Genomic DNA, 20,437 nt, shown 5'->3' on the forward strand with positions numbered 1-20,437 from the left:
ATATATCGTCAAAGTGTGTGTGCCTAATAGATATTTTCAATTTTCCAAATTAATTGAAAAAAAGTGTGTTAGCTAGATTTACACTGTAACCAAGGTACAGTATAATGCTGTTGTTCGCATGCACTAAAAGCTTAATTGCGTTCATTTCACAACATGACTGGTGAATGTTAAAAGAGAATGTTCCACATACCCACACAACCTCCGTCAAGATCTTAGTACAGGCATTGGATTTTGTTAGTATTACAGCCATGAAGGACTTTGCCATTTTCCAAGTATGTACAGTATATTTAGGTATAAATTTGAATGTTATTCACATGGCCGCGAATACCAATATGAAAGCTATCATTTCCTCAACAACGTAAACTTTGACTGCATTAGTTCCAGTAGCTCTTCCGTAGTTCCAATCTCTCCACTATCTCTGCCTCAGAATGTTTGACCCTCACGAGGTGAAGTGTGTAAGGGAGAAGGGAATAAATTGAGCCATTTTTACGTTCCCAACAAAGAGATCTCCATCTATTTCAGGGTGTGGCGTATCCCTGGAAATAAGCAGAATTCGTGAACACATTACAGTTCTGAAAACGTAGCTTGTCCTCGGAACAACTTACAGTTAAAGCTGCCTACATATTTCCACAATATTACCAATATTACCTTTTTAAAACCATGTCTATCTTTATTTCCCAAACACACTTCAGCACAGTTTTTAAAGTGGTCCTCACAAGCCAAAATGGGTCCCCGTTTTTGTGTACGACGTCATCCGATGGTTTACGAGGTCATCCATTTTGAGTCATATGTTACGAATTTTGCAACTGAATGATATCATACGAGTTTTGTAATTCATGTGATATGTTGCAAATCAAATTTGTGCAATATGTTACGAATTTGTTGTTCTTAAGATCCCAGAGTAAATCTTCAACAGGCTTAACACCTAACAAATACTTTGTACTTTTTTAAAACACTTTCAACATAGGCCAGGCCCTGTTGTTAACTCATATCCCAGCGACAATGCCTTGCATTATGCCTAGGAAGAAAACACTTCAATTTGCTCAACTTGCCATTGGCTCAATCATAGGCTCAACTTACCCCATGTCAATTGGCTCAACTTACCCCAAGGCAAACATTTGGACTATATTAGCCCACACAGCTACAAAGATGCACTTTCATGCTAGGGTTAGGATCTCATATTGAAGCTTATAGAGACCCCAACTGATGTATAGAATAGTCTTACAATTATCTACTTTGGTTTAGATACAAGCATCATGAAACCGCTAACACAATAAATTGGTGAAAACCTGTTTTTTTCGACCTAACTTGCTTACCACTTTTTCCATGTGGTTTCTTCCTCCACAGACTCCATGAAATGATGAACTCTTCCTAAATCTTTAGTTAAAATGATTCATTTTGTGTACGGTTTCCTAGAAACAAATATGGCTCAACTTACCCCTTTTGCTCAACTTACCCCACTCTCCACTACTGTTCAGAAGTGTCTTTCTGAGTGTCTTCTCACCAGGCAGGCCAGAACTCCATCCCACAAAAACAGGCTTACATGGCCTTTGCAAAGTATTCAGACCCCTTGATTTTTCCCCGCATTTTGTTACGTTACAGTCTTATTCTAAAATTAAATAAATAAAAACAACAACAACAACAAAAAAACAACACAAAACCCAATAACGACAAAGCTAAAAGAAACAGATTTTAGATTTTTTTGCAAAATGTGTTAAGAATAAAAATCAGAAATACCATAAGTATTCAGACCCTTTGCTATGAGATTCAAAATTGAGCTCAGGTGCCTCCTGTTTCCATCGATCATCCTTGAGATGTTTCTACAACTTGATTGGAATCCACCTGTGGTAAATTCAATTGATTGGACATGATTTGGAAAGGCACACACCTGTCTAAAAAAGGTCCCACAGTTGACAGTGTATGTCAGAGCAAAAACCAAGCCATGAGGTCGAAGGTATTGTCTGTAGAGCTCCGAGACATGAATGTGTCGAGGCACAGATCTGGGGAAGGGTACCAAAACATTTCTGCAGCATTGAAAGTGCCCAAGAACACAATGGCTCCATCATTCTTAATTGGAAGACGTTTGGAACCACCAAGACTCTTTCTAGAGCTGGTCGCCCAGCCAAACTGAGCAATCGGGGGAGAAGGGCCTTGGTCAGGGAGGTGACCAAGAAACCGATGGTCTTTGGTAGCATTGCATTTAAATTGTTTAACTTGGGTCAAACGTTTCGGGTAGCCTTCCACAAGCTTCCCACAATAAGTTAGGTGAATTTTGGCCCATTCCTCCTGACAGAGCTGGTGTAACTGAGTCAGGTTTGTAGGCCTCCTTGCTCGCACACGCTTTTTCAGTTCTGACCACAAATTTTCTATAGGATTGAAGTCAGGGCTGTGTGATGGCCACTCCAATACCTTGACTTTGTTGTCCTTAAGCCATTTTGCCACAACTTTGTAACTATTCTTGGGGTCATTGTCCATTTGGAAGACCCATTTATGAGAATGCCAAGAGTGTGCAAAGCTGTCATCAAGACAAGGGTGACTACTTTGAAGAATCTGAAATATAAAATCTATCTTAATTTGTTGAACACTTTTTTTGGTTACTACATAATTCCATATGTGTCATTTCATAGTTTTGATGTCTTCACTATTATTCTGCAATGTAGAAAATAGTAAAAATAAAGAAAAACCTTTGAATGAGTAGGTTTGACTGGTACTGTACATTTATTTTGTCTTTATATTCTGTGAAAATGGCCAAAATCAGTACCTCAAAAATGTAAACTTTGACTGCATTTACACTTAGTTCCAATATCTCTGCCTCAGAATGCCCGATCCTCACAAGGTAAGGTGCTTATTGTTCAGACGTTTCTTTCTTAATTAGAGGTGATCTACACTGTCTGAGAAAAATATTTTTGTTTGCTTAAAACCGAAGTTTGACCAAAAGGATGCAAAGTAGGCTTTTCTTTTGTACATGCCTGGCTTAAAGCTCTCTAGTCCAGTGGGGTCTTCCGCAAAGTTTTCCTGGTCCAGTTGTAGACCTCTGAGAGGGTCTACATCATCTGAGAATGGTCCTTAGTGGCGCTACAGACCACAACTGTAGCGGAACACATCTGAATGGTAAAATTGTATGTATATTTGCATGGTGTAAAGCATAATAATCGTATGAAAAGTAACTATTAAGGCATCAATTCTATAGTCTAAGTGTATATGTTTGATATACACAATCATTTTCGGATATGTGACCGAAATGTATCACTATTTCCACTATGTCAATTTTCACCAGATTTGACAAAAATCTAGCATGTGTGACAGCCTTTAACAAGCCAATTATTTTTCAAATACCTTTTACAGTTTGGCTGGTCTACTACCATGGGTACATTTACAATAGTGTTAGGGATGGATTCAATCCGCATTGCAAAGGTATAGCGGAAGATTGTAGCTCTTGAAATGTAAAGACAATGTACCCGTGTTGGCAAAGACTACATTCATGATAAACACTACATATGTCGGCTCATTCGGAAACATTTTTAGGCGGATCTTCCGCGATACAGATTGAATCCAGCCCTTAATTTGCAACCATCGCCTCTATTTCAGCATTGATCTGAAAGGTCATATGAGGGTGTGATATACTCCAGGACGCTCAACTTGCAACCCAGCAGAGGTGAAGTGAGGGTAAGGGGTGAATCTTAGAAATAATAAGCAATCCACAGTATATCTAGAAATACTTTATTCCTACGCAGAATAATGTCATTGTTGTACAAAAATAAAGGAAACCATTTCAATAGTAATATTGACTGTAATTGCTCTGAAATACTGAAACAACAATGAAAAACGAAACTAAGCTTGTAACCTGGTTAGGTTCAGGCACAAGACTATTTCCTTCCTTTGCGTGAAATGAGACATACTGCATGTTGAGTTCCTTGCCCACTTGTTCTGATCTTTTTGATGTTTCAACCCCCCCCAAAAAAAATCAAACACAATTCAAAGTCTAAGGATCCAGCAACACAAACCCCCCGGGATATGTGATCATGACAATAAATATAAATCTACAGTCCATAAAAACGACCTCCTCTGAAATGACAATAAATAAATAACTTATCTGTAATAAATATGTTGACTATAATGCAGTAAAGCAAAGAGATGCATGGCATCCGTTTCGTACAATTCAAGAGAACATTGAAAAAATGAAGTTAAGGAAAATCCCTGTTTTGAGCCTGTCTACTTGTGGTCAAATGCAATGAGATATGGTCCTCTTTTTGACCTTTGAGTCAATATTTTAATCAGTACTCCAGGTCAGTCTTATACATATCCCAACTGCTGTGAATATTAAGATCCTACCATTGTGTGGTCACCATCTTGTTAAAAACTGATCCCAGAGACTGTCTTGCCATTCGGTCATGACAGTCTCTCATTGCAACCGAATCCAATTTATCCTCATGTACAGAAAATGTACAGCAGGAAAAGGCGTGACCTCACTCCACCATCATAGACACTCTACGGAATCTCCATCCTGCTTTGTACTGGGGACCAGCCCTGTTGCATATGTTTCGGAGCGACTACTTCTGCCCTCCCAGAACCTCTCCCTAGACCCAAACTCAACGGCGAGCCACCATCTGTATATCATCAGGTAGGCGTGAGTGACAGACAGTTGCCACCCTGCCCCATTCATCCTCCTCTTGGCTGGCTCCCTCAGCCCATACACATGCAGCTGGCCGCCGACAGTGACTGGATGGTCTGCCAGGTAGTGTGGGCGTCCATGAAGGACACTGGCTCGTAGCGGTCAGGCCGGCAGCAGGGGTGGGCACTGACCCGCCGGGAGGTCCTCCGCGGCAGGGACCCGTTCTCCATCAGGGACCATAGAGCCAGGTCGTAGTTGGTCCTGGACGACTGGCAGGAGCCCACGCAAAACTTGAAGAGGATGATCTCGTCCGAGTCGAAGCCCAGGCCCAAGTCCCGCACCCGCATCTCTCGTTTCTCCACCCTGCAGTCTGGGCTGCTCTGCTGGGGCTGCCTGCCCTTTCCTTTGCCCTTTCTGTCCCTCTCTTTCTCTTTCTTCCTCCTCTTCTTCTTTTTCTTGGCCAAGCCTGTTGGTTCGGCGTCTGAGGGGTCAGAGTTGCGGGGGGAACGGCCCACCCACCGGCCACTGGGGTGGTCGTCCGCTTCGTTCATCACAGAGGGGTCTGAAAGAGAGAGAGCCAGAGAGAGAGAGATCAGTGGCTTGTACTCTGTAATCGTATTGCACACCCTTCTTTTACTATTCCCTATTCATGGAGAACATCATGCTGGATTAACAAGTGATGTAGAAAACAGAGATCTAAAAAGCACTTCCTGGTTCCACTCTTACCGGAGAGGCCATGCCAGGGGGAGTATGGGTCACTCTCCTCCTCTTGTTGCTCATATACTTCAGGTAGAGTGTCTGGGAGCTGCCTCTCCCACATCCCTCCCACCCGTCCCAAAGCCTGGACAGAGTCTGCCCCCAAACCAGTGCCCATACGGGCCCCGTCCACCAGGGGCAGCAAAGAGACCACCACCCACAGCACCACCTACAAAAGCGGACAGTAGTTAATGGGAGATGGTCCACAGTTCAGAGAAACAACACAGCCAACAGTATGACAACTATAATAAGGAGGATGATGACGAGATGATGTTGGAGAGGATGAGATGTTTTTGATAGGTGATGATAATAGTGGTGATTACGAAGATGATGATATTGATAGTAAAGATAATAAGTCACCAATAAGCAGAACGAGTCACTCACCTTCCAGTTACTCAGGTGGTAAGGGGCGCCTGCTGACGGCATTGCGGTAACCCCCGGTCTGTCTCTCCTCCTCGTCCTCCATCTTGGTCCACCTGGAGGGAAAGCAGAACAAGGCCTCGCTCTGTCAATTGTCCCAATCTCAAGAACGCATTCTGAAAAGAATAACATAAACTAACTGCACAACATGATGTGGCCTGCGATAACGTATCCATATTAACGAATACTGTACAAAAACACCCTTTCAACCCTTAAACAACCCGACGTGTCACATCAATCATGTCCTCAATGCGAAGGATATGTTTATTGTTACGGAGGTAAAAAGGCTAGTGTTTGCTGCCGGGGAGTGCAGCTAGTGTCGGCTTGTCTGTACATACAGCCACACAACAGCTCCTGTCCAGCGACAAAGGCTACCTTCAGTCAGATAGCTGTCAAAGACATTCTTTATTTAGGAGGAGGTAGGGCTGGTTCTGTAGAAGGGGCACCGGGGGAAACCACAGAGATGAGGAGGTGGTGATAAGGGGTGCGAGCATCGCAGATGTTTACATACGAGGTGTACAGTGTGACCGGGTTAGCTGTATGTCAATGGCAGCACCACATGCCCCAACTCAAGGGTTTTTCCTGTAAAGAACCCTAAAAAGGCTCAAACACAACATTTGACTGGGGTTTAGAACATTCGCTAAAGGTTCTTGGTTCGATCACCAGTTTCGGCAACAAATTTGGGGTTAATGGTAAAGGTAAACAAACAAGTAAATAGAGCTAACAGAGCAGCTCAGATTCACAGATAGCGTAGCGGTTCATGAGCATTGGACCAGTTACTGAAAGGTTGCTGGTTCAAGTCCCTGAGCCGACTAGGTATACAATTGATTAATGTGCCCTTGAGCAAGGCATTTAACCCTAATTTCTCCTGTAAGTCGCTCTGGATAAGCGTCTGCTAAATGACTAAAATATTGAATACCAATGTGCGTTTGCTCCACTTAATTTGTTAACACAGTGAAGCACCTGCTGCTACAACAGCAGAGCGTTAATTTAATCAATTGGGCTCAGAAACGCAACAGAAACAAGTGATTCTATCTCTCTCCAAAGAGATGAGTTGCCATTTATTCGTCGTGGACTCATCTAGGAATAAAATAACTAAAAGCACACGGAAATGCACCAGAGATTAGGATTCAGCACCCTGCACTACTCTCATTGAGCAGCTGGGGGCTTAGCTGTCCACATCCTGCGACTGGTCCTGTCTCTCAGCTCTCCATACGTATCCCAGCTGACGTGCCATGGAAGTAACACCTTAGAGTACGTGGAGGGATTGACTAGAAACAACACCGGTTCTCAAGAGATGTCTTCTGGAAATGTTAAAGCCCATAACGATGAACTCAGTCAAACTTGGTTGGTTTCGACATCAACCGATGTTATGGTGAAATGAAATTCAGCTCACCAAAAAAATTGACACAACACACGGGGATGGCACAGCAGATTCTGTAAAAACGAGCATAGGCCTATATAAGATACATCAACAGTCATCTATCATCCACCAGAGAGACGCGATAGCCTGGTAGCTGAACCAGAGCGGGACGTGAAGGTCCACAGTAAGGTATGTAAACTCTGCTGCTCTTCAATGTTTCTAAATACAGCCCTCGGGTTGCGTCCCAAATGGCACCCCATTCCCTTTATAGTGCACTCCTTTAGGCCGGGGCCCATAGGACTCTGGTCAAAAGAAGTGCACTACATGGAGGACAATCATCGTGATGCTATCTTTACTCGGGATGATGGAGAACTGGGGAGATTACAGTGCAAAGGTTACGATAGGATCTGTGCTTGCATCACCGGCTATGGTGCCGAAGATTACAGAAGCTTGACTATATCAATATAGTTACTGAGAAATAATAGGTCAAATCAGGCCCAGGGAGAAAGCAGACAATCTCTTACACAATGGAACCTGAAAAGCAGAGATAAATGTGTGTGTGTGTGTGTGTGTGTGTGTGTGTGTGTGTGTGTGTGTGTGTGTGTGTGTGTGTGTGTGTGTGTGTGTGTGTGCACCCGCATGTGTGTGTCGGAGGAGAGAGACCGAGAGAGACTGCAATCCAAAACCAGGCAGCAAACTCGCCAACTCCCTCTCCCCTAACCTGATTTAAAAACTGGCCATTAAGAGAGAGAGGTTAAAGGGGATTTTTCAACAGATCCCCTCTCGGTCCCTTGAGAGGCCTTGTACTGAGTCCTTAATTCCACAGCTGGGAGCGATTAGCCTCCTTTAGCCCTGTACGCTGGGTGTCTATGTGGGCCTGTCTGGCCGGCTCACTTCACCTCACCACTCTGGAGCTGTTTACAGTCCAATACCTCCAGCCCCTCAGGGTAGAAGGCGGAGGTGGGCTGCTGAGTCCTGAAGACCTCCAGAGCTTCGGAGCCTGTGTGTGTGTGTGTGTGTGTGTGTGTGTGTGTGTGTGTGTGTGTGTGTGTGTGTGTGTGTGTGTGTGTGTGTGTGTGTGTGTGTGTGTGTGTGTGTGTGAGAGTTGTGTGTGAATGTATGTTTGTGTGATGTGCCTCAAGGGATTTGGTATGGTCAGCAGCCTGTTCATCTGCAAATGTGCAATACGAGAGTCGATTGGTTGTCACCTTATATGTGTGTTGTTGGTACAGTGCCCACCTATTACTTATACAGGTCATTGAATTGTACGTTTGTTCTGAGTAAGGATACATTGCCCTGATATAGAGGGAATAATGTAAGCTCTCCTTCTTAAAACAGTTTTATTAAACAATCAATAATGACATGTTAATTGATATTTGCTCAGGGCTTGCGCCCAAAACTAATATATGGACGAATGACATTGGTTGAACATAAACGTGTTTCACATTATCATCACCGAGTTGGGTAGCTAGCTATACGTTTAAAGTGGCTTCTTTGTTGTGTTACAGCCTGAATTTAAAATGAGTAGCTAGAATGTCTTGAGTCAGTAGGTATTCAACCCCTTTCTCATGGCAAGCCAAAATAAGTTCAGGAGTAAAAATGTGCTTAACAAATCACATAATAAGTTGTATGGACTCACTGTGTGTGAAATAATAGTGTTTAATGTGAATTTTAAACAAAGATTCAACCATAAAGACCAGGGAGGTTTTCAAACACCTCGCAAAGGGCACCTATTGGTAGATGGGTAGACAAAAGGAAGCTGAAATTGAATATGCCTGAGCATGGTGATGTTTTTAATTACACTTTGGATGGTGTATCAATACACCCAGTCACTACAAAGATACAGGCCTCCTTCCTAACTCAGTTGCCGGAGAGGAAGGAAACCGCTCAGGGATTTCATCATGAGGTAAATGGAAACAGTTACAGAGTTTAATGGCTGTGATAGGAGAAAACTGAGGATGGATCAACAGCACTGTAGTTCATCCACAATACTAACCTAATTGACAGAGTGAAAGTAAGAAAGCTTGTACACTATAAGAAATATTCCAAAACATGCATCCTGTTTGTAACAATACACTAAAGTAATACAGCAAATAATGTGGCAAAGTAATTCACTTTGTGTCCTGAACACAAAGTGTTATGTTTGGGGCAAATCCAATACAACACATTACTGAGTACCACTCTCCATATTTTCAAGCATAGTGGTGGCTGCATCATGTTATAGTTATGCTTGTAATCATTAAGATTGGGGAGTTTTTCAGGACAAACAATAAACTGAATGGAACTAAGCATAGGCAAAATCCTAGAGGAAAACTTTGTTCAGTCTGCTTTCCACCAGACACTGGGAGACGAATCCACCTTTAAGCATGACAATAACCTAAAACACCAGGCAAAATATGCACTGGAATTGCTTACCAAGATGACATTGAATGTTCCTGCCTGGCGTAGTTACAGTTTTGACTTAAATCTACTTGAACATCTATGGCAAGACCTGAAAATGGTTGTCTAGCAACGATCAACAACCAATTTGACAGTGCTGAAAATAATAGCTGTCAAATGTTGCACAATCCAGGTGTGGAGAGCTCATTGAGACTTACCCAGAAAGATTTGTAGCTGTAAATGCTGCCAAAGGTGCTTCTACAAAGTATTCACTCAGGGGGGAGAATGCTATATAAATGAGATATTTCTGTATTTCATTTTCAATACATTTGTAAAAAAAAATCTAAACACATGTTTTCACTTTGTCAATATGGGATATTTTGTGAAGATGGGTGAGGGGAAAATATATTTAATCCATTTTCAATTCAGGCTGTAACACAACAAAATGTGGAATAGGTCAAGAGGTACGAATACTTTCTGAAGGCACTGTACATCATTCTGTATTCTACATGTGTGAAAGCTCTCATAGAAGCGTAGAGCAAGCTAGGCTGGGATTCCCTTCTGTGTTCTGTCTCACTTTAAAGGGGAAGTTCAGGATTTTACGAAATAAAGTTGCACTCCAGTGTCCTTTTCACCTCATTTATCATCTCATTTAGTTAACAAAAGGTACATCTCAATAAGTGGTCCAGGCATCCTCATAACATGGCACAAGTGTGTGTGTGTGGGGGGGGGGGCACCAACATTTTTTTTTTTACTGTTACTTGTGTATACATTACTGTATCTTTATGTGGGATATTGTTTTTCAACAGGAAAAGTTTTTTTTTTAATAGCTGGAGTGCGTCTTTAATGTTAGATGGTTCCTTACCCTGAAAGTAGTCTGTGGGCCAGGAGAAACTATAAATCATCACTTCCATTGATTTTAGCTAGAGGTGGCTAAAGTTTAAGTTTGTCACGGCTGCTAGAAAACCAAACCATGGATTATAGTTTCTCCTGGCCAAAAAACATACTTACGAGGTGAGGAACCATCTAACATCAAGTTGTAAAATCTTGAACTTCTCCTTTAACAGCCCACATCCCATCTGTCCAGAACAGAACCCTCTCCTATAATGATGCCCCATTAGAGGTGTTCTATCCGCCGGCTCTACCTGTCATAGACAGAGCCCTGCCGGGATGGCGGTATGGAAGGGACCTCACTAAATCACCACCGCAATAAAAGACACCAGGGAAGAAAGAGGAGAAGAGGAGATGTACTCGCCACAGCCGCCAGGTCCTTGCCTAATCATTACCAGACACACTTTTATCTGGGGGGGGGTACACAAACTCCCATATCACCTATGATGATATACTGTACATGGCATACGTGTTCCCTATTCCTTCTGGTTCCTGTGCAAACCTGTTCTGATATGTACAGTTCACGTACAAATCAGAACAGACAATTTGTAAGTCTGGCAGTTTACTACTATGTTTGTTTGCTTTTCAGTTTTTAGACTGTGCTGGAAGCAAACCCACAAACCCCACCCAGTCTTGTACTTGTATGTCCTTACGGTGTTAAAGTGTCGGGTTTGGGTTTGGGTTCGATCCCCCCCCCCTACTACTCTCGCCACACTGATTGCACCGCTGCACCAGATGTGCCCTTCTAACTGCTGCTAGACTTAGACTGCAGTCAGCAGCGACAGAACCAGAGGGTCTGAACACGCCGCATAATCCCCTAATCCCTTCCAGGCTGGAGAGGAGAAAAGGTGATTACTCGTTAGTGCCAGTTTCCACTCTTTAGCCGAGCTGTCACTGGTGGAAAATCCACAGAACGCTGCCAAAATGAGAAACAGAGAGCTGGGGATGTTTGCGGCTCGGAGAAACCCAGTCAGAAGCTACAATCAGAAGGTGTGGACAAGACTTCCCTGGGCAGGCTATCCCTGAAGGAGATGCTAGCTAGAAATCAGTGCATTTCTTGCACTGAAGAGTTGCTTGAGAGTCTTCTACTGAAGACAGGGGCAGTCTTGACAGATTCATACATACATGGGGGTTGTGTTTCTCAGGTGTGCCACACAAACATACTGATACACAACAGAATAGCCGTTACAGATCAAAGACAGGCTAATAAGAGAGTTCTGATCTGTGCTTCCGATCATACTAAGAGATCATACAAAAGTGCCTAGTCAAGCTGAATAGGCTCAGCCAGGTCCAAGATCTGTTTGTGCGGTCTTGCCAACTCCTATGGTCAGTGTCATGCCACATTGTCACATTCACTGGCAAGCTAAGCATTAACAAGACAGCACAAGCAGATACAGGATTAGGATATACCAGTGCAGGGTCATTGTTAAGATGAGAGAACAAGGGCCAATATCAGTGTTTAGCTCATAGTGGCTCTGGATAGGAAAGAGGAAGTGGTACAACTGAACCTCAATTAGTCCTTAAGGGTAGACAGAGTAAGCTGGTTGCAATCAGTGGTGCTGGTTAGAAGCAAACAAAGTGGTTGCCTGGTGATAAAACTATAACCTAAGGGCAGAATCCGAACTTGAGATGTGTGCACTTAACTTGGACTTTCTCATAAATCATTTATTTAACCTTTATTTAACTAGGCAAGTCAGTTAAGAACAAATTCTTACTTACAATGACAGCCTAGGAACAGTGGGTTAACTGCCCTGTTCAAGAGCAGAGCAACAGATTTCTACCTTATCAGCTCAGGGATTCAATCTAGCAACCTTTTGGTTACTGGCCCAACGCTCTAACCACTAGGCCTCCCTTGATGTCAATGGAAGATCTGTGCGAAAGCTTGGGTTCCGCTCACAGACCTCAAGATAGAATTCAGGTCTAAGTGAGCAGTGATTTACCTCCATGGCCCCAAGGTTAGCATCCTCTCACCGTGGAGGAGAGTTCTAGAAAGGTTCAGAGAAAAACAGTTAATGGTGTTTTTACTGGGGAACCAAGTGTTTGAAGTAGCATGGGCGGATTAGTACCCTCACCCTCATGCCTAAACCCCTGTCCCTCTCAGAGATGCTGTGGAGTGGGAAATCATACTCTCCAGCCTCTTATTATAAGGAACAGGGTCCAGGGGTGGGTGTTAAAATGTATCCTCCAGAAGGACATTAGACATATCACCCCTAACCTTAACCTCAATGGCACTAAGCCACTCCCACTGCTCTGATTGGTTCTTTGGTCAGTTTGCTTGGCTCTTTAGAGTACCATAGTATGAGTCTTAATACCCATAAAACCTAGCGGTCAAACCGGGAAATTGTCCCAATCGTCTTTTCCACCACTCATGTTTCTCATAGGGGATTTTAGACACTTAAAATAAGGGCTGTATTTTGTTTAGGCCTACCCTGACGTGATGTTTCGTGTAAATCTCTCTCGGACAAGGTGACTTTTATCAATATATTTGACTGTATTTAGCCCCCAAAAATGAAATGCTATTTAGCTGCTAATGTGGCTATCATACAAAACTACAAATTCAGTGATGCTCTGGATGAGACTGCCGAATCGAGGCAAAGGTAAGAATCTCTGGATTAACAATCTGTTAACTACATTTAGTGATGAATAAATTGGCTAAACTTACTTTAATTTACAATTCTGTGAACTCTCTAGGGCAAAAAAAAAAAAAAACAGCCCTTATTTTAAGTGTTTCTAAAATCCCCTATGGGAAAAATGAATGGTGAAAAAAACGATTGGAACCATTTCCTTGTTGGGTATTATAACACCTCCACTGTGGGGCTCTATTCTAACTGAAAGAAATGTACTACTGTGGGGTTTTACATGTGAAAAGCAATGTCTGCCTTTGTTTCTACTGAGTCGGCCACTGGGTCATTGGAATGTTCAATTGATCTGAACTTTGTGCTTTGTGTGAATGGAAACAACTGCCTTCACAGACAGTTTTTCTGGAGATACCTCAGCGCAACCAATAATGGACGACAACTTCATATGACCAAGACACTGCATGTAACGGTTCTGCCTTTGTTTCTTGCTCGCACACTCCCTAGTCCCTATAAGATCCCAAATTCCAAGCTGATTAATGCCGTTTAAGAGGGAGTCACAGAAAAAGAACACTTGGGTGAACCTCACCTTAAATGGGAACACATTAAGTTGTGTTATGGCAGCGATAGAGGATAGGATTTCAGATGACAGGTTTTGTGAGCGCTACAATCTGCTGGAGTCACATCAGCAGGAAAGAGTGGGAGAGTGAGAGTGGAGAGTGGGAGAGTGAGAAAGGAGGAAAATGTTGGAGACAATATATGGAGAGATATCTACAACAACAAAAAATGAAAAGCAAAAACATAACTGTCCTCAATTGGTCGTCATCTCTTTTTAAAACACACAAACACGTTTGTTTTACTATCCTTGTGGGGACCAATGAAATTGATTCTCATTCAAAATCATATTTTCCCTAACCCTATCCCTGACCTTAACCTTAACCCAAAACCTAACCCTTCACCTCAAAACCCTAACCCTTATTGTAACCCCAACCCTAAACTTAGGAACCTGCAAAATGTCCCTAATTATCCGAATTGTCCTTGTTTTACTATCCTTGTGAGGACCCCCCCCCCCAACCCAACCCAACCCTACCCCACCAAACCTCCTCTCCCCTTCCCCTCAACATCCCATGTCTCATTTCGTCTAATTAAGTTGAGTGTGGTCCAGACCCAGGGAAAGCTGGCCATTAATGCGTCACTGCATCTGGATGAACAAACGCCCGGCAGAGCGTTTTTCCGTGTCGCCCGCTTGTCTTGAACCCCAGACGGGCTCTGGTAATGACCTGCTGGCCCGGTAGTTCAAAGGAGCCCTTGACACCATGATGAATGAAGCTGACCCGGCAATTTCGGAAGAATACAGCTTATTGTATCACAAAAAGTGCTCGCAGCCACAAACACGGCAGTGCAAACACTGCTAGTTAACATTCTTCCGAATTCAAGAGCAAATTTATAAGAGTGAGATCTTGCGATAAAAACAGGAGTTTTGCTACGTGTTTCATCAGTGTTTTGAACTGTGGTAACTATCGCTTTGTTCTAAATGTAAGTCTGCTTGAAGAGCCAAAGTGCTCGACGACAAATCAGCAATAGACATTAAGTACAATAACACAGGTATAATACTGGTATACTTAGCAGTATGTCCCAACTGCAAGAAAGTAAGACAGAAATGGCGAGCGTTGACAAAAAAAAACGAAATTCCTTTTGGTCAGATCATGCCCCCTTCACTTTACCCCAGAAGATGTATTGTAGCTCAGTGAGTTCGTTAAACAATTCCAGATTGAGGTAGGTTGCCCTGTGGCACTCCAGGTTGCATAACCAATCTCTCTCATTACTTACACACTCTCACAGACAAGGCAAGCCAGACAAACCTTCCCTGTGTAGACTTCTAAATAGAACTCTATTACAGTGGATTTAGTATAGACCTTACAGAAATTCTGAATTCAAAATGGATTAAATGGATTATTTTTCTCACAGATTTACACATAATACTGCATAATGACGAAGTGAAAACATGTTTTTAGAAATGTTTGCAAACGTTTTGAAAATGAACTATATACACTATATATGCAAAAGTATGTGGACACCCCTTCAAATGAGTGGATTTGGCTATCTCAGCCACACCCGTTGCTGACAGGTCCAAAACAATCGCGCACACAGCCTTGCAATGTCCATAGACCAAAGATTGGCAGTAGAATGGCCTTACTGAAGAGCTCAGTGACATTCAACATGGCACCGTCATAGGATGCCACCTTTCCAACAAGTCAGTTCGTCAAATTTCTGGCCTGCTAGAGTTGCACGTGGTCAACTGTAAGTGGTGTTATTGTGAAGTGTAGACGTCTAGGAGCAACAACGGCTCAGCTGCAAAGTGGTAGGCCACATAAGCTCACAAAATAGGTCCGCTGAGTGCTGTAGTGGGTAAAAATCATCTGTCTTCAGTTGCAACACTCACTACCAAGATCCAAACAGCCTCTGGAAACAATGTTAGTACAAGAACTGTTCATCGGGAGCTTCATGAAATGGGTTTCCATGGCCAAGCAGCCACACACAAGTCTCAGATCACCATGCACAATACCAAGCGTCGGCTGAAGTGTTTCCAATTCATCCCGAAGGTGATCGATGGGGTTGAGGTCAGGACTCTGTGCAAGCCAGGCAAGTTCTTCCACACCTAACTTGACCAAACCATTTCTGTATGGACCTCGCTTTGTGCACCAAGTGTCAGCTGGAGTGATGTAAAGCTTGACGCCGTTGGGCTCTGGAGCAGTGTAAACGCGTTCCCTGGAGAGATGAATCATGCTTCACCATCTGGCAGGCTGACGGACTAATCTGGGTTTGGTCGATGCCAGGAGAACGCTATCTGCCCCAATGCATAGTGCCAACTGTAACATTTGGTGGAGGAGGAATAATGGTCTGGGGCTGTTTTTCATGGTTCAGTCTATGCCTCTTGTTCCAGTGAAGAGAAATCTCAACGCAACAGCATACAATGACATTCTACACGATTCTGTTTCCAACTTAGTGGCAACAGTTTGGGGAAGGCCTTGTTCTGTTTCAGCATGACAATGCCCCCGTACACAAAGTGAGGTCCATACAGAAATGGTTTGGTCGAGATTGGTGTGGAAGAACTTGACTGGCTTGCACAGAGCCCTGACCTCAATCCCGTCGATCACCTTTGGGATGAATTGGAACGCCGGGCCTAATCGCTCAACGTCATTTCCCAACCTCACTAATGCTCTTGTGGCTGAATGGAAGTCTTCTTGGTATGCAACTGCAGTATAGATCTGGCCATGTGTTTTAGGTTATTGTCCTGCTGAAATATGAATTTATCTCCCAGTGTCTGGTGGAAAGTACACTGAACCAGGTTTTCCTATAGGATTTTGCCTGTGCTTAGCTCCCATTCTGTTTATTTTTTATCCTGAAAAACTTCCAAGTCCTGTTACAAGCATACCCATAACATGATGAGATATGCCACTATGCTTGAAAATATGGAGAGTGGTACTCAGTTATGTGTTGTATTGGATTAGTATTGTGGAGTAACTACAATGTTGTTGATCCATCCTCAGTTTTCTCCAATCACAGCCATTAAACTCTGTAATTGGCCTCATGGTGAAACCCCTGAGCAGTTTCCTTCCTATCCGGCAATTGAGGAAGGACGCCTGTATCTTTGTAGTGACTGGGTGTAATTAATAACTTCACCATGCTCAAATGGATACTCAATGTCAGTTTTCTTTATACCCATCTACCAACCCTTCTTTTGTGAGGCATTGGAAAACCTCTCTGGTCTTTGTGGTTGACTGCTTGACTGAGGGACCTTACAGATAATAGTGTGAGTGGAGTACAGAGATGAGGTCGTCATTCAAAAAAACATGCTAAACACTATTTTTGCACACAGATTGAGTCCATGCTACTTATTATGGGTCTTGTTAAGGACATTTCTACTACTGAACTTATTTAGGCTTGCCATAACAAAAGGGTCAAATACCCAAGATATTTCAGCTTTTAATTGTTAATTCATTTGTTTAAAAAAATGAAAAACATAATTCCACTTTGACATTATGGGATATTGTGTGTAGGCCAGTGACCCCCCCCCCCCCCAAAAAAAAATATATATAAATGTAATACATTTTAAATACAGGCTGTAACACAAGAAAATGTGGGAAAAGTCAATGGGTGTGAATACTTTCTGAAGGCCCTGTCCATTTTCAAGTGATCTAATATTTGCTTTACCACTAGGGGGAGGGAGTAGAACTTTGATAACACACTTTGAGTTTAGCTACTTGCAGGTAATAAGAAATATACAACACGTTGATGCATTTAACGTTGATATGGAGCCATCCGCCTCCCAGAGGCGATACAGACGGATGTTAAGATGCAACAATGAAAGAGAAGTGAAGTAGAAATGAGAGCATGTAGTGACATACACCTCCAGACCCAAAAAACACCCTCTCATTCCCATAAAGTACAAGCTTGTTTAAACAGACCATGCAGGCCACACAGAGGGAGGTTGTAGGAAAAGGGAAAAAAGAGTGTCCAGTTGATCTGATCCCTAACCGGGCTGCAGACCTCCATGACCTTTGACCCGGCAAAGTGGAACCAGTGGAAGGATCACAGGAGAATGTGAGATACCTCAGGTACCACAGATCTCATGCTCTCTCTCTCTCTCTCTCACACACACACACACACACACACACACACACACACACACACACACACACACACACACACACACACACACACACACACACACACACACACACACACACACACACACACACACACACACACACACACACACACACACACACACAACTGCCTGGAAGTGAAATAGCAGAGTAAATGGACAGTCCTAAATCAACTCAAGGGAGCTATTTGGTGCCTCACTTCACACATGCACGCACAAACATTGTTTGCGTATAAAAGCAGAGCCCTTATTATCGAAGGTTGGACAATATCATCTTTCTGCTCTTTTGCTGATTCCGAGTTTGCTTTCTGCAACTCGTGTCAATGCTGGTGGATTGACGTCGCCCGTGTTTCATTCTGTGGGAACTTGATTTCCCTACAGACTGCAGAGTAGCTAACAGTATGAGCCACCTTGAGTTTGGAATTCATCTTCAAACGTGTACAATTTGGCCCAGTTCCCTGACCTCCCCAATCTACACTGTTCTACTGGGATGCTAGAGGTCCAGTAAGTGCCCGACAAAACACTGAGACTTAAGCCGCCACTGCATCAGCCTTCCCATTAGAGGTGAGTATAAAGTCAACTAAGAAAGCAGACTAATACTGCAGGTAGCCTAGCTGTTAGAGCGTTGGGCCAGTAACTGAAAGGTCACTGGATCGAATCCCTGAGCTGACAATGTGAAAAATCTGGCTGTGTGGCTGTGAGGAAGGCACTTAATCCTAATTGCTTCTGTAAATTGCTCTGGATAAGAGTGTCTGCTAAATGACCTAAAATGTCTCTAGCACCTGGGAGGCAATGGAAATGGATGCGCCTGTATGCGTGAGGTTGTATGCATGCTTTTAGGGGGGGTACATGCTGAACATTAGCACGTGTGTGAACAATGCTTTGATATTCAGATTGCAGCCCACCCTTGGAGAGGGTCACACACTAAGACTTCCTAGCTGCCACTGTTTCCTCAGAGTAAGAGATTACCAGGGAATTGGCACAAGAACAGGTCAAGGATAACCTATACTGTAGCCAATCTTCATTGGGCAAGTTCAATTTACACACAGAATAAGCTGTTTTTAGGACTGATTTGAGTCAGAAAGGTTAGAAAGGCTGTATTATTAATATGACGATAGTGTTCAATCAGTTTACAGAGGCAGAATCAGTTTGTGGCATAACAGATAAACATTTATGACAAAAATACTCCCAATAGGTCTGCATACAAAAAAATCTGGTGACTCAACAAGTCAGGCCAGAACAGGTGGCAGGTGTGATCAAAAAGAGTTTTACATGACAAAAGCAGCTGCTGTGAAAAGAAAGCCTTTGACATCAAACCAGCCATTTAATTGTTGGCATAGCAAACACTAAGAGAAGGGTAATGACTAATGACAGGTAAGGAATGTGGCTTTCATAGCAGCAATGTACCATAACACGCAAGTAAAGGAATAGGAATTTAATCAATTTGTCAAAAATCAGTTTTAAATGAATTAAATACCTCATGTAGTCTAAATTCATTATTTCATACTCAAACAAATATATACATTTTTTGTAGAATTCAAAGGAAAATTGTGCGTTACCGATTATCCCATGCGTATAAATCCAGTCTGAGCGCACGCCGGTGAGGTCAGACCCTTTCCCCCAGCGTGCTCCTGGTCGGCTGTGGAGCATGTCTTGGCGGTGAAAATCCACACAATGATGTCCTTTAAATGCACATCATTTTCAAGCGTCCAACTTTTCAGGTTATCTCCTCTTTGCCTGAAGTGAACAAAAAAACAACAATTCAAAGGCTTTGGTTTCAGGAGAGCGCGAAAGGCGCCTCCCTCTATGCGGCCAAGCCTTTCTCTTCTCCTCTCCACCAAATCCTTTCAGTTTCACCCTGCATAGGAACACAATGTGTATAAATATAATTTTAATTTCGTAAAAAGTTGAATAGTACATATAAATACGCACATTGCCAAAATATGTATGCTGCACACTGTCAATTTGAAATTAAAGGCACTGCAAGTACATTTTTGGCTAATTTAAATCTCGTGGGGACATTCCGTTAATTATTTAATGTTGGGCACATCTGTAGAAATGTCAAAGGCTTTATCATTTCAAAGAAACGTTATTAAATGAACACACTTTATTTGCTGTTTGTGAGTGTGTGAGAGAGAGAGAGGGTTCATGTATGATAAATTATAGACTCAGGGTCTTATGTATCATGCATTGTTATTGACAATTATAAACAATTTTTAAACATACAAAGCAATATAACGTGTATATTAAGTTCACCCTTACCTTTAGGACTTGCTCAGTCTTGCCTCCAAACATTGAGTTGAGAAATTAGTAAACAAGCGCCAAGAACGCTCATAACCTTTAGGCTATTCCTGGGTTATTCCACAATAAAATTTAAAAACACAACATTTCCAAGATACACGTTCGATTTTTTGGGATAGAACTGCATGTCCTTGTTACAGAAACGTTGTCTATAGTGTCTCTCATTCAGACCTTGGTACTCGATGCCGTTCTTGTCTTTGGTACCTGTTATTTTTCACACGTATACCTCAGGTTCAAAGACTATTGATGAGACCCTGCGCGCGTCAAAATCTACTTCTCAGCAACTGAGGATAAACGCATTTGCAACATTTCAACTCCATGCTCCATGTCATTACGTGGTGGCTTTGAAACTATTACCGAAGCTCCAAATATTGTACGCTGTTCCATCGATCTTTGTTGAGGAAATATCAGACACACCGAGGGCAAAAACATGTATCCAATGTTCAGCCTTTGCCGCTCTTGTGTCTATT

At 42.7% G+C, this 20,437-nt stretch overlaps 1 protein-coding gene across 1 annotated transcript; it reads right to left on the reverse strand.

The window, feature by feature from the left end:
* Positions 1-3,724: 3,724 nt before the first annotated feature.
* On the reverse strand, positions 3,725-20,210 carry LOC135508367 (artemin-like). The gene is made up of 5 exons (XM_064928505.1): positions 19,929-20,210; positions 19,226-19,403; positions 5,753-5,844; positions 5,339-5,537; positions 3,725-5,174 (listed from the first exon to the last, which is right to left on the reverse strand). The coding sequence occupies exons 2-5, from the start codon at positions 19,314-19,316 to the stop codon at positions 4,684-4,686; spliced, it is 873 nt and encodes a 290-aa protein (XP_064784577.1). The 5' UTR covers positions 19,317-19,403; positions 19,929-20,210; the 3' UTR covers positions 3,725-4,683.
* Between the last annotated feature and the right edge of the window lie 227 nt (positions 20,211-20,437).

Source organism: Oncorhynchus masou, chromosome 3 (assembly GCF_036934945.1).
Source record: "Oncorhynchus masou masou isolate Uvic2021 chromosome 3, UVic_Omas_1.1, whole genome shotgun sequence".
Taxonomy (NCBI): domain Eukaryota; kingdom Metazoa; phylum Chordata; class Actinopteri; order Salmoniformes; family Salmonidae; genus Oncorhynchus; species Oncorhynchus masou.

What these genes read in the sequence shown, in the direction of transcription:
- LOC135508367 (XM_064928505.1), bottom strand. Translation starts at nt 19,316, where the DNA reads ATGCTCCACAGCCGACCAGGAGCACGCTGGGGGAAAGGGTCTGACCTC. An exon ending in TTATACGCATGGGATAATCG is followed by an intron (nt 5,845 to 19,225) that starts GTAACGCACAAT and finishes CTTTCCCTCCAG; the next exon opens with GTGGACCAAGATGGAGGACG. An exon ending in CCCCTGGCATGGCCTCTCCG is followed by an intron (nt 5,175 to 5,338) that starts GTAAGAGTGGAA and finishes TCTCTCTTTCAG; the next exon opens with ACCCCTCTGTGATGAACGAA.